The following is a 12,746-nucleotide window of genomic DNA, read 5'->3' as shown; positions in this document are numbered from 1 at the left end:
CGGTATAAGTACTCTGGCGAACAGAATTTATAAAAGCTTTTTATATAACTTGTTTATCATTTTAAGGGTTTATTCTCGTCGCAGAATCTAGGTTTTGAGTTCAGCTTCTTATTTTGCAAATCTGTTTGATCTGGATTTTGAATTAAATTTACGTTTCGGATATTCAAGAATAAACTAGCATCCAGGTGATTCGTGCGCTTGCTAGGTCTATTTTTAAGTACGTAAGCCTGTTCCACGCAACTCGTAAAAAGGCTATTTCCACTCGAAAAGCAATAAAATGTGTCTCTGGAACAATTTTATCCCCGGGCTTATCTAAGCTTAAGGTTACTTTTATGGCACGCAGCTATAGTCTTTGGACTATAACGACACAAAAAGTCCCAATAGAACGTTTGTATTTTAAAGATCTAGGGATTTCTTTCACGACAGTTAAATCCAAGTTAATAACGTGGATGTATTTAAAAAACAAAAACGACTTTGATCAAGGAAAACAAATTAACTGAGATTTACAGCCGGCGAATCCTATTTTTTTCGATATTTTAAATTGTGGCTGAAGGAGTCATTACGGTCAGCAATAGAATAAAAGAGACCTGACAATATCGACTGTGCTAAACGGATAAATAGATCTGTTCAAATTGTCACCGTCTAGAATAGACTACACGAAGAAGAATCGCTTCTATTTATACTACTTGTTGGTGAAATAAACGAGCGGAGGGCATCGACGCAATATTTCAGTTATCTGCCCACGCAGTAAAATCGTCGGGATAAACGATTTTATCCCTCGTCGACCTATTTTCTGATAACACAACGGTTTGACTTTGTATTGGTGTCCTCTTTGAGTATCGATTCCCCTGTAATTAGAGGTTCGAATAAAGCAGAATTGTAATTTCATGAGAATCGATACTTGTAAAGTCCTCAGAACAACTTGTCGTCAATGGTGTAACTTTGCTTGTCGAATCTGTGCTATTATGTTTGAGAATCGTATTTCAATGTATCTTTGACTTTGTGTTTCGGGTAAATTTGGTAATGATATTCATACGCTCGAATAACGTAGAATTAATTATATTTTGTAACAAAAAGGGTGAGACTTACAATGATAAGGTGATAACACAGCTGACAGAGGCAGGATAACAGAGCTGCAACTTTGTCAAATAAATAATTAATGGTCTCCAAAACCGGAGAAATGTATTTTACTAATCCAAACATATAGCACCTGCGTTATTTATATAATGGCTTAAATAAAAACATCTCATCCTTTTCGCCTAAATCCATAGATCACATGCAAGAGTATATTTAAGTCTGGTAGATGGCTCTAACGAACTTGTGTTGGGACATAATCATATTATTGTGCTTACTTTCGTGATTACTGGCTACAATAGTATACGCGAGACCGTGGGAAATCTCTGTCTGGTCAATGGTGATAGGTAATAGTGTTTTTTATACAAAAATCAAGATAAACACAATTGTAATGGACAGTGTTTATGGTTTTGTAAAAAATGTGCAGAACATTCAAAAATTTGCATACAGAATTTAAAGCAATTTTTTTTTAATACAAAATGCCAATATGATGTTGGCGATGCGACAAAATCTTAAGATTCTTGAATAACTTGCCACTCATAAAGTTCCCAAATAGAAAATTCTTGTTTCGTGACGACGAATGGCATAGCGGTGTGAAGTGGGCGTCAAATTATAAATAACTACCCTCGGCCATCCGATTTAGTGGAGCTCAATGTCACCGCTTCATTCTTCATTGTATTTTTACATCGTAGTAGGTTGGTCGTCCCCAAAATACGCAGGCTTGTTAATAAATAAGCTTAGAACTATTGACTGAAAAGTAAAAGAGACTAACTTTTGGTAGTGGATATAAAAATAGAATAAATCAATCGTGCATTAGTCATTCCCGATATATCTATCAATATAAATGTATCTGAATGCATGCAACATCAAAGCGCAGCCGCAAATAATATAATTTGAATTGTGAAACGAAAGCAATATCAGTTTAAAAATACATTGGAGTGGAATGGCCGAGTGCAGCTATTAACTCTATACAAGAACGAAACGGCCACTTGGGCACGTTTAGCCTGTTTCATCCTAGAAACGTCGTCGTTTGAGACAATGGAGCAAAGAGAACCTTTTATAATTCCAGATCAATAACCCCTTGTTCGGGTGCGAGCCGTTGACACATGAATAGAGAATGAAGCATCAGTTTCCCTCATGGAGACCATTGTCGGCGTTTCTGTAACAATGCGCGAGAGATGCGGTTCGCAAGAGGTCATGTGGACGTATGTTTATTGTTTGCTCAGGTACGTATAGAGGTTAAGTCCATTAGCAAGCGAGGTGTCGCATCATCTCAATTTTCACATTTGTATGTAAGTAGCTCGAAATCCGTTACATCCGCAGTTTAATTTTATCCTCAAACACACGAAATTCGTGACTCCTAATGTAATGTCGGATTATAGTAGACCCACCCACTCGAGAAAGTTACGTTAGTGGTACATGCCGGAATGTTAATGGTTCGAGCAATTATTTTGGACGAACCTGAACCCGACTCGAGACGGGCTAGGGACAAATTCAATTAGAAAACATTAGTACTGGAAGAAAAGAACACGAGATCACGACAAGGACATTTATGTTATGAAATTCTTTAAAGCTCACTAAGGGACGAATGCCGCGACGTTAACGAAGATTTTGCGTGAGAAGTTTCCTTCCTTTATCGTTCATACGAATAAGGTCAGTCGCCATTAAATTTATTGGGCACTTATGAATGGGTTAACGTTATTAAAGTCAAGTCGCGTTGTCCACATAGAGGGGACGTGACTGCCGGCGTATGGTACCGGCTGAATATAAACTAACATTTACTACTTCTATGGAGCAGAGGTAGTTTGACCAATTGGGACTTTCAGATTGGCCGGTTCTCTGTAACCTATATTTGATGGTAATTACGATAGTAACTGTTATTGCGTCGTTATTTAACCTATTCAGATAACCCACGCTTGTCTGGGATAGTTAAAACTCTATACGTCGCCTTCCTCAAGCATTAGACGTGACATAATAAAACCATGATGGCGGCTAGTGGTGATAATATCATTTCTTTATGATGTTTTGTTTAAACGTCCGTATTAGCTCTTGCGAACTTTGTTTGTTTTTAAATCTATCAACACATTTATAATGCAGTTTAGTATACCTATCTACTTTTAAAACATTATTCAATAGTGCCTACGCAAGTTAACGACCGATTCCCACACAGTCTTAGCTTTTTAATTATATCGAACAGATTTCGTTTAGGTACGTGACTGGCAGCGGTAATCTATCTGATTCGAACTAAATATGGACCGTCCGCATATGTGGGTTCGCTCATTAATTAGAAAAAACGCCGCCTGCATACTCAATCTAAATAAAGAAGAATTTCTTTCAATTGAAACAATAGCTTAAGGGCCGTTAAGTGAACGAACACGAAAACTTATTTCGCTGTTTAGAATCTTTACAATAAATTTTGTTCGTAGGGTTTACACAACAAATTCAAAAACACTAAAGATTCACTGTTTAAGATATCCTTGGCATAAAACTGTAATTACGTAAATATTATCTCAGATTATGCCATGATCCAATTTACTGAAGTTAACCAGACACGACTAAGAATAGAAGGTGACTCTGCAAACATTTACTGAACAAAGGTGAAAGAATAAGCCTTTTATGAGGTAATAAAACGTTTTATTGTTACGTCAACACTTTGTGCTGTATCGCAAAAAGTTTTTATTTGCAAAATAATAACTGTTGCAAATTACGGTATTTATCTCATAGATAGTTTTTACTGAATACAGTGTGCGTAAGTAGAAAAAAGACTTCTAAATGTACAATATTACTTAATGTAAATTTATTCATGATTATATATTTTATTTTATAATTTTAGGTAATTTGAGAATATAATTTAATGAAATATTTATACTTCTATCGTTGCAACATTCTGAGTTAACGTAACGAGGCGAACGAACTTGCTTCGGTCAATATCAAAGTTGAATTTAAACAGCCGCCTACTAATGACCATATCTTTGAACGTTCCGTTTACAAATGTGACCAAACGCTTTATTTAACAACTAACGGCGGGTGTCACAGGTCTATATGATCGCGATCAGTTAAAGCTAACCTCGGTTTTCGCGTTTTGAATGTTTAAATTTGCATTTTACATGAACTGAACGCAGTTTAGGCAAAAGTCACGGAACATAAATAAGGTTAAATGGCTGTAGGATGTTTTTTATGCGAATAATGCCGTTCTACCCTACGTCATTTAGCTATAAGAGCGAAATTAAATGTTGTCCGGAAAGGCACTCGGCACTTTGCCTTCATTATTTGACATTTTTAAACTCTGACAATTGTAGCTGAGATTAACTTCTTATGAACACAGTTTTTAGAGTAACTGGTGAAATCATTTCATAGAAACTAAGGTCTTTCTCTACATTTATGACACGCAGATTTTAGGATGATAAATAAATCAAGAGAAAGTTTTGCATAACATTCTATTACATATTACAAAGTTTAGCTTACAGCGAGAGACTCATTGCATAAGGGTTATTGCGCCAAGATATGAACGTTGCATACAACATTATTGGATTAAGAACGCTTAGAACATCCATTGTTGTTGGTGTGGCACTCCTGGTACCAATTAACTTCTATTGTGTTGATTGAAGCACTTAAACCTTTTACAACTTATCTCAATAAAGACTTGTCTATAAGTTGTGTCTATCTTTTGTTTCAATTACCAATAAATTTGCATACATATGTTGATAGATAAGTACAGTTGACAGACAATTCAAGGTATTCTTGATATTAATGTCTAAAAGACTTGTTCAACCTGTGGACTATGAATCATTTTTATTTAATTTTAATTCATTTCAAGAGAATACAATTATTGTTTTTGTATAGGTTGTCATTAGTATCGAACATTGAAATTATGATTAGTGCAGCAGTTTTATATTTTATTTCGTTTGCAAATAACGAAAATATACATTTGTTTGCAATACAACAATGCTTATTTATGTCAAAATTTATGGACAAACGAAGTAAGTAACTTTCAAAGTACATTCAATAGACCTATTTTTATTAGTCCCCTTAATACCGACGGCTAGGGTGTCACTCAAATATTTGTAGGGCAAACGTCAAGGACCTCTGAAAGGACCCTTCTACGCTGCCGTCCTAGTTCGCACGAACTTATCAACTACAGCGAATGATCTAGTTACTTTTATTACAACTGGCATCCGTATAAAATAACGTAATATAACATTTCTATTAAATTATTCAGTGCAAATCCGTTCCTAAAAATCGTCTTGGCTCATTTATGCAAAAAGTTTGTCGAGGATTTTGCTCTATTTGCTTGATGAATAAAGAGACCATAGCTAGCATCACTCGAGCCGATTTCGTTGCTCAATACCCCACCATTGCGTTACGTGACCAATTGAATCAATATTGTTCCTCTATTGCGTTATCTACTTGTGAATGAATTACATTCTACTATCTGTGTCAAATTAAATTAAAGCCCACAACCAAATTTGAATTTACTTGACAATGGCATTCCCCATTTAAATTCATAACCCCTGATATGGTTATTTCTTTATTTATCTTCTTGGTCTTGAACAGTAAACGAGTAAAATTAATCTTAAGATTTTAATGACAGTGAATTTGTTAACCTATTTGGTGACAGATCTATCTCAAGGATATCTAGTGCCCGTATATCTTCCTACACTTTAATCTTACGATTGTACCAAGTCCATTTGTCATTCGTAGTTGGTTAATGCCATATTCATCTGGTACAACTGGTCACTATCAAGTTGTTAGCTTGTTTGTTACGTCAAATTCAACACAGTTGAGTGTCAGTGAATAATTTGACGCTGCAGATAATGTGTCATTTAGCATTGATGTTCTAATGCAAGCTGTAGCGTGGGTCGACAGCATTGTCGCGTGGGAAAACAGCCCAATTGTAGCTTCGCATCCGGTTAAGTGTCAATAAATAGTTATAACTGGTAACTAGTTTGATACTGGCATAGTAACAGTAGACGTTTCATTGTAAAGACTTGGTGTCGTGAAATAATATAAATATTATTAATAACCAGCGCTTGAATAAAGGTAGTCCCACTTCGAAGTTAGTTTTTAGACTACAAGCAATAGTCTAAATCGGACATATCGATCAGGTAGCAAACCTTGAATTTTAATATTTTATCAAATGTGCAGGTCCATCATGGGAGTATGAAATGTATGAAAAATTTACTAAAATATAGATCGGTAAATTCATTTTCGACGATGTAAAGCAAAATATCGAATATTTGAAGTGCAAAACTGACACAAATCTCACCGGAATGAATGATAATTACCTTTGGGATCGCTTGTCATTTAAATAAAGCTAAAGCGGAAACCTACTAATCAGTTTAATTAACTTTGCAAATGTGTTGATTAACGTTGACTAATTTATGGTTAGTAATGCTTAGATTCCTGACGTAAAGTTCCGTTAGTTTGGCACAACTGTAACTAAGTCAAAACAAAACATTTAATTTCAAAAGTTTAAGATTTGTAGCCGAGTGTTTTTAGTAACGGTGATTATTCAAATCAGTGTATCTTCTAATACTCGTTACAAGAGAATAGTATTATAGCTTGCGATAGAATTTACAACGTTTCTCGTTACGTTAATTACAGATTCTCACTAGTCGATGTAATAAATTTCAACAAAGGCTTGAAACATGACGTGTATTTGAATGTCAATTTCACTTTCTAAAATGTACGATTTCTAACTAAATGGCATATCATCTAATTGCTCCACGTTATCGCAGTTTACAATATTATATGTCTTCAATTGTTCTCACAACTTCTATTGCCTGTTTTGAACTAAGTCAGTTAATTATACATTCAGACCATTTAGTCTACAAAATCCTTTTCCATGATCTTAGCTAGTTGAAAATTTTGTTTCAGTAAATCTGGGTTATTTCAGATTTAAGCTACGGATAAAGCAAACCTCACGCTAACCAACGGAATTAATGAGCATAAACGATGCAAATTCCTCAAACTTTGGGTTCTGTGTAAGCAGAAATGTTCTAAGCTAACTTTATTAAATATCTAAACGTTTACTTAATTTTGAAAAGATTCTCTTTCACAAATGAGAGTTAGCTCCGTGAGTCACCTGACGATACCTTGGAATTTTTGACCACAACTCATCCCTTTAAGATTCCTATGGGGTGAATCAGAAGGAACAACGACCAAATGGAATAATAGGATAAGGTAGCTTATGAATGTAACAAATGAGGTCTGATATTAATACTGAAACAAAAAAAAATTGTTTTGGTGTTTCTGTAAAAGTGATTGATTCAATCTTTGTTTCTATTTTATATTGGCCGAATAGATTGGTTCATATGAAAGCTTTCGAAATAATAGAACAGATATTGGATCGCAGTACAACTACTCTCGTGTTTTTGTTCAGCCATAGAAAGTGCATGTCGAGAATTGAGTAATAAAAAGACAATAGCGCATCATTGGAGAGTTGCTAAGTAATTGCAGAGTAAAGAAATTAATCTACTTGTAAGTATGAGGCATCAACACGCCGACGTCGATTGCTAAACAAGCCGCTTTCTTTACGTACAGATGGCAAATATTATTATTTTCAGGGACATCTGCGTCCTTCGACAAAACATGTTTCTTTGAAATTAAAAGTATGAGAAGTAAGAGGTCGGGTCGTACAATGATGAAACGAGCGGCTCGGCACAGGCAAGCTGCGATTTGGTAATGTGTGCGCTGTGGCCAGGTGGCGAAACTGGTTGTCTTCCCTTCGCCTTGCCGTCAGGTGTGTGCTATGAAATTGGCCACAGACATTCATTAGGACTACCATTATTGCTGGGTACTTCTCGTTCGAACAGTGTTACTATACCTAGATTAAATATCATTACATGATGCATCATGGTATACATGGCAAATATTTCCCAGAGCTCGTTCTAGTAACTAACTAAACAAATTGTTGGAACTAAACGGCCATATGAACTTGTGTCATTTGATACAGTCCTAAAAATTAATGCGGCTATAAAATACCTGCACAGGCGTGCAATATTGCGCTACCTGCGTTTTATACTCGGATTCTCGTTTCCAGTTCCATTGTTAGAGATGTAACTGACCCTAAGACTTCGGCCCGAGCAGGTAGTATGCGCTTAATCAAAGGTATTAAAAAAAAGACAGACATGCAAATCGTATTAGATTTGTAAATACTTTTTCTACATCAATAGACCATTCATTTACGTACAATATGGGCATTAATGTAGAGCGTAGACGTAATACAATGAACAATAGAGATTAAACATTTGGATTCAGGCGCCAACATTGTGTTGGTGTTAAATTCATTCATCTCAATGTTACTACCAAATATGTAGGCCCAGTAGTATATTCGGATTCTGGGCCACCTAATATCTAAAGCTAATCGATATCGTATTGTATATGCAAAGGTTCTATGATTCGAATTCATATCCTACCGAACTTTTCATTGCATATAACCTTCATACGTTTATTAAAGACCATAATTTGAATTGCCTCATACGGGTTTGATCCAAGTCGTTTCAGCAGTGTTTGCATGCATAAATACAAACGTTTTCGATCCTTCTCGGAAATACCAGTCCAACAAGCAATATATTAAGAAAACTTGACGTTGGTGTCATCGCTTAACCGAGGCTAATAAACAATAGGTATTTTTGTTTTATTAATACTCGGTGTTTCTTGGAATCCTTAAGTGATTGAGGTAAATCTCAGTTATACTTAGAAAAATTTAATACTTTTATTTCTAAAATCAAATTTCAACAGTAGACTCAGTGCTCATCATCATCTCATTGATTTCTCCTAGAATTGAAATAGAAAAGAATAGTAAACAATGACATCGGTTTTTCTTCAGCGCAGGTTTCCACAATGCTGTCATCAGTTTTAAAACCAAATACACATTGCATATGTACTACCATATTAGCCTTTTCAAAAAGATTTAGATCACGGTTTGCTTCAAACATCTGATATTTGTAAACAAATAATGACTTAATATCAATCATTTGTTCAACTCATTCAGATTCATTTATGTAATGTTTGAAATATCTTCTAGCTGTCCTTGACCAGAGTATCTGTATGCAATTTAGACATTTGGATGTAATGATACCCACCGTTAATTGGATGACAAGTTCCAGTGATCCCGGTACAGAACCAATCAATATGCAACCGTATAATAAACCGCACCGTAAGAGCCCTCGCGTACTCACAGCTGGGCATCCACTTGATTATTGATTTGCATGCTATACAACAAAGATCACTACACTTTTATAGTCGAAATACAATGTCACAAACAAAATCCTCCTAAAGATGAACTGTACGATAGGGTTTCACTTGTCAATACTGTCTCCCATAAATTCTGCATTAAGACCACTTTTACTGTCACTGATCTCGCACTAGATTCTAGTGAATGCAGCAAATAGGCCGTGTTTTCACTTCAATATCGTATTGATTGTAGACGGATTGAATTAAAACAATGGCGTACATAAACACAATGTAATGTCGCGAGGCATGCACAGCACGTGCCGCCCCGCCCGCGGTCACCTCCGGACTGAAGGCGCGATCGCGTTGAATAAAGATCGCGTTCGGGTGCGTTCGTCGCACGGCACTCACTGCGTTCGGATGCTCCGCTCGCGCCGTGCGGCGGTCGCCGGACCAAGGCATTAATAAGTAGTTGATGTTAGTAGCCTGCCTTGCACTTAATATTTTTTTAAATCAATGGGCTTTGTAAACTGTGATTCTTATATCACGTGATTGTATAAAACTTGTCCATTCCCTTAAACCAAGAAGGATAAGTGAGCAAATGAGCTCTGTTAATTTTTAGGACAGCATTAGGCAAAATAAAAATAGATTTAACACAATTATGCTCTTTTATTCACATACTGTTATTTAAAAATATAGATACACATATTAATGTTAGGTTTCAAAAATAAGCGTTGTGGTGATATGCTATGGTAAATTAGTTTGTGAGCGGTCGGAAGCACTTTCTGTTGAGTCTGCTGTGCCGTTGGCTATCGGCTCCGGGGTACTCGAGGCTGCTCTCGAAGCTATAACATTCTGGCATTTGTTGCGCAGCTCAAAAACTTGTGTTATAGCATCACGGAAACATAGGAAATTGTAATCAATCACTCCTAAAAAATTAAAGTATGAATATTAGTTTCAGAGAACTTAGTATCCCCATATTAACATCTAATAATGTGAAAACAATAACCATAAATATTAAAATCTTAAGTATTATAATGGATGTTTAGGACTTAAAAATACTTTTACCTTGTTTCTGGAAGTTTTCCTCACGCAAAATACAAACAAGAGCAAGAAACTTGTTGACTTCACGTAAGTACAGAACAGTACCATTGTTTAATTTTATTAAACTTGAGCTTTGACTGTTAAATGTATTCACTTCTGTTTCATCCACCATACTGAAAACAAAACATGGAAAGTTATTATAATCCTGTTTAATTACTTTCAAATACACTTTCTTATGACAACAGTATTTTTAATGATAAACATTCTACATATTATACATTGTTAATAACTTGCGCATCTTGCAACTTTGTATGATATGTTATTGTTTATTAGCACCAATAAGGTAACTATTTACAATATGCTCACCCATATATACAAGAGATATCAATGACAACGTCTATCATATCGCAGCACAGTTCATAACTCTGCATATCCACTGGGGAGCTGTCGGTAGCTATGTAGATTTTTGAAACCACATCAAAGAGGAATGCTTTCTCTATCCCTGAGTTCTGAAAACATTTAATTGTAATAAGTAGTCACATAAGTAATAAAACAATAATATTTTTTTAGTTGCATTAGGGTTTTAGATCTCTACTACCACATCTTAAAGTAGTTTGAACTCAGGTAGGCACTCTCTATGGCTTAGAAGGGTTTTTCTTTCCACAGCTGTTACACAACTTACCAGGTGGTGGCAGACTGATAAATCTTGTGCCAGCTGAAGGTTAAGAAGAGTAAGCCATCATTATAAAGTTTATGAGTTTATTGTTACTTACAGAAATAAGAATGTTCAGAAGGTTTTCTAATGTTGGTAACTGTGGAATCAGCTTTTGTACTACTTTACTGAATGCTTCAAATATGGAGTGGTCATATATGGAGGTCAGGTGGAATGACAGATGGACATGTTCCAAGCCTGCTTCCGCCAAGTCCTCCGTTGCTCTGTGGTGAATATCTCTTTGGGATTCCATCTTATAATCATCATTAAGGCCATCAACCTGTAATATTATATTTAAAAATTATAAATAAGTTCCAATACCTTTAATTAAATATCTAGAAGTTCAGTAAATGTTAAATTTAGTGATATATTCACTGGTCTTAAATATAACTTGCTTGTTATAATTAACAGTTTCCTGCTTAGGTATAAAATGCCTGTTTGTGTATCTCTGCATAAAAGTTATAAATGAGTCAGTTTTAAAAACATATTGATTGTTTCATGATTGTAACACAATATAATATATTTCATATACGTATGGTTCACTATATTTTGACAAATTATTTAAGTGGATGATTTTCTATAAATGAACAAGAAATAAGGGAAACTATTATATAACAAATAAACAATGAAAAAAGTGTCAATATAGAATAAATTGACAGTAAATTGATAGTACAGTACATACACCCGGCTTTGGAATATGAATGTATAAAATGTGTTAGTTATGTTTGTCTAAATAAAATACTTTCAGAAAAAAAGTGATTTGTGTAAAATGACAAACAAAATAAAGCACATACAATTACAACACATGTAATACATGTATGTGACCCAGATTATAAGCTAATTAATATTAGTCCACAGATCACATTACAATATGAATACAAAGTTGTTATCTAACTCCAAATAAAAGTATATGTACTCACTTTATGTATGAAAACTTCAAACTTTATGTTGCTATTAACTCTATAGGCTTTCGTTACTGTAAGTTGTAGTTTATCCAAAGCATCTTGATAATCATCCTAAAAATAAAATAAGTTTAATGGTCAATTAGGTACATTTACATTTTTTTTTTCTAGTTAATTTTGTAGTTTTGGTGTTTGTCTTCAGTTTACCTGGGCATCAATTACAAACACCAAGGCACCACATCCACCAAATATTGTGTCAGAGTCAAAGGTTGCATCAAAGAAATCAATTTGCCCTGGAAAATCCCATATTTGAAACTGTACAAAACTACTGTTGTTTATATCATCTTTTACTATTTTGTTTGTAGACTCCAAAAACAAGGTTTCATTAGGTGACATTTTATGAAAAACCACTTTCTGAATTGATGACTTCCCCGATCTGAAATAACAATTTTGGTGTGAAAAATTAAAAAAATCTTAAAGAAAATAAAATTAATTGAAATAGTTATTGTCTTTCATTCTCATGAGAATCTTATTGGGATACATGCATATGAGGGACAAGTGGCAGTTAATTTGTAGTTAAATATTAACAAAATGACATAAGTTTATAAAAGGCAAAGTCAAGTTCATGAGATTTTAATCCATCCCATCAGAAGGTCAGAAATTAATTCACTAGTTACATTCCACCTTTTCATTTTCTATTAAACCTTGACATGAGCTTGCAACGTTACTAAATATTTATGAATATGAAAGGCTGTTTAAATAAACCTACCTTCTCAGCCCCATTAGTAGAATTCTGGGTTTGTGGTCTTCTTGTAATGAAATATTGTCACCCTCTCCAT

The 12,746-nt window shown here is 34.7% G+C and overlaps 2 protein-coding genes across 3 annotated transcripts in view; both read right to left on the bottom strand.

Annotated features, from left to right (window-relative positions):
• Nucleotides 1–9,660, bottom strand: part of LOC113496513 (ADP-ribosylation factor-like protein 4C) — a 42,325-nt gene extending 32,665 nt beyond the window's left edge. For both annotated transcript variants that reach the window (XM_026875755.1, XM_026875763.1), the window contains exon 1: nucleotides 9,162–9,660. The gene's annotated coding sequence lies outside the window, so the exon portion shown is untranslated. The remainder of the gene's footprint in view (nucleotides 1–9,161) is intronic.
• Nucleotides 9,661–9,898: 238 nt separating this feature from the next.
• Nucleotides 9,899–12,744, bottom strand: LOC113494868 (ras-related GTP-binding protein D-like; the record flags this gene model as incomplete). Its single annotated transcript, XM_026873745.1, has 7 exons — nucleotides 9,899–10,178; nucleotides 10,318–10,466; nucleotides 10,660–10,802; nucleotides 11,067–11,285; nucleotides 11,926–12,021; nucleotides 12,115–12,343; nucleotides 12,677–12,744. Coding segments are annotated over 7 exons (1,086 nt in total), but the record flags the coding sequence as incomplete, so codon positions are not given.
• Between the last annotated feature and the right edge of the window lie 2 nt (nucleotides 12,745–12,746).

The sequence above is a fragment of the Trichoplusia ni genome, chromosome 1 (genome assembly GCF_003590095.1).
Source record: "Trichoplusia ni isolate ovarian cell line Hi5 chromosome 1, tn1, whole genome shotgun sequence".
Lineage (NCBI taxonomy): Eukaryota > Metazoa > Arthropoda > Insecta > Lepidoptera > Noctuidae > Trichoplusia > Trichoplusia ni.
This window is presented reverse-complemented; position numbering and strand designations above follow the sequence as displayed.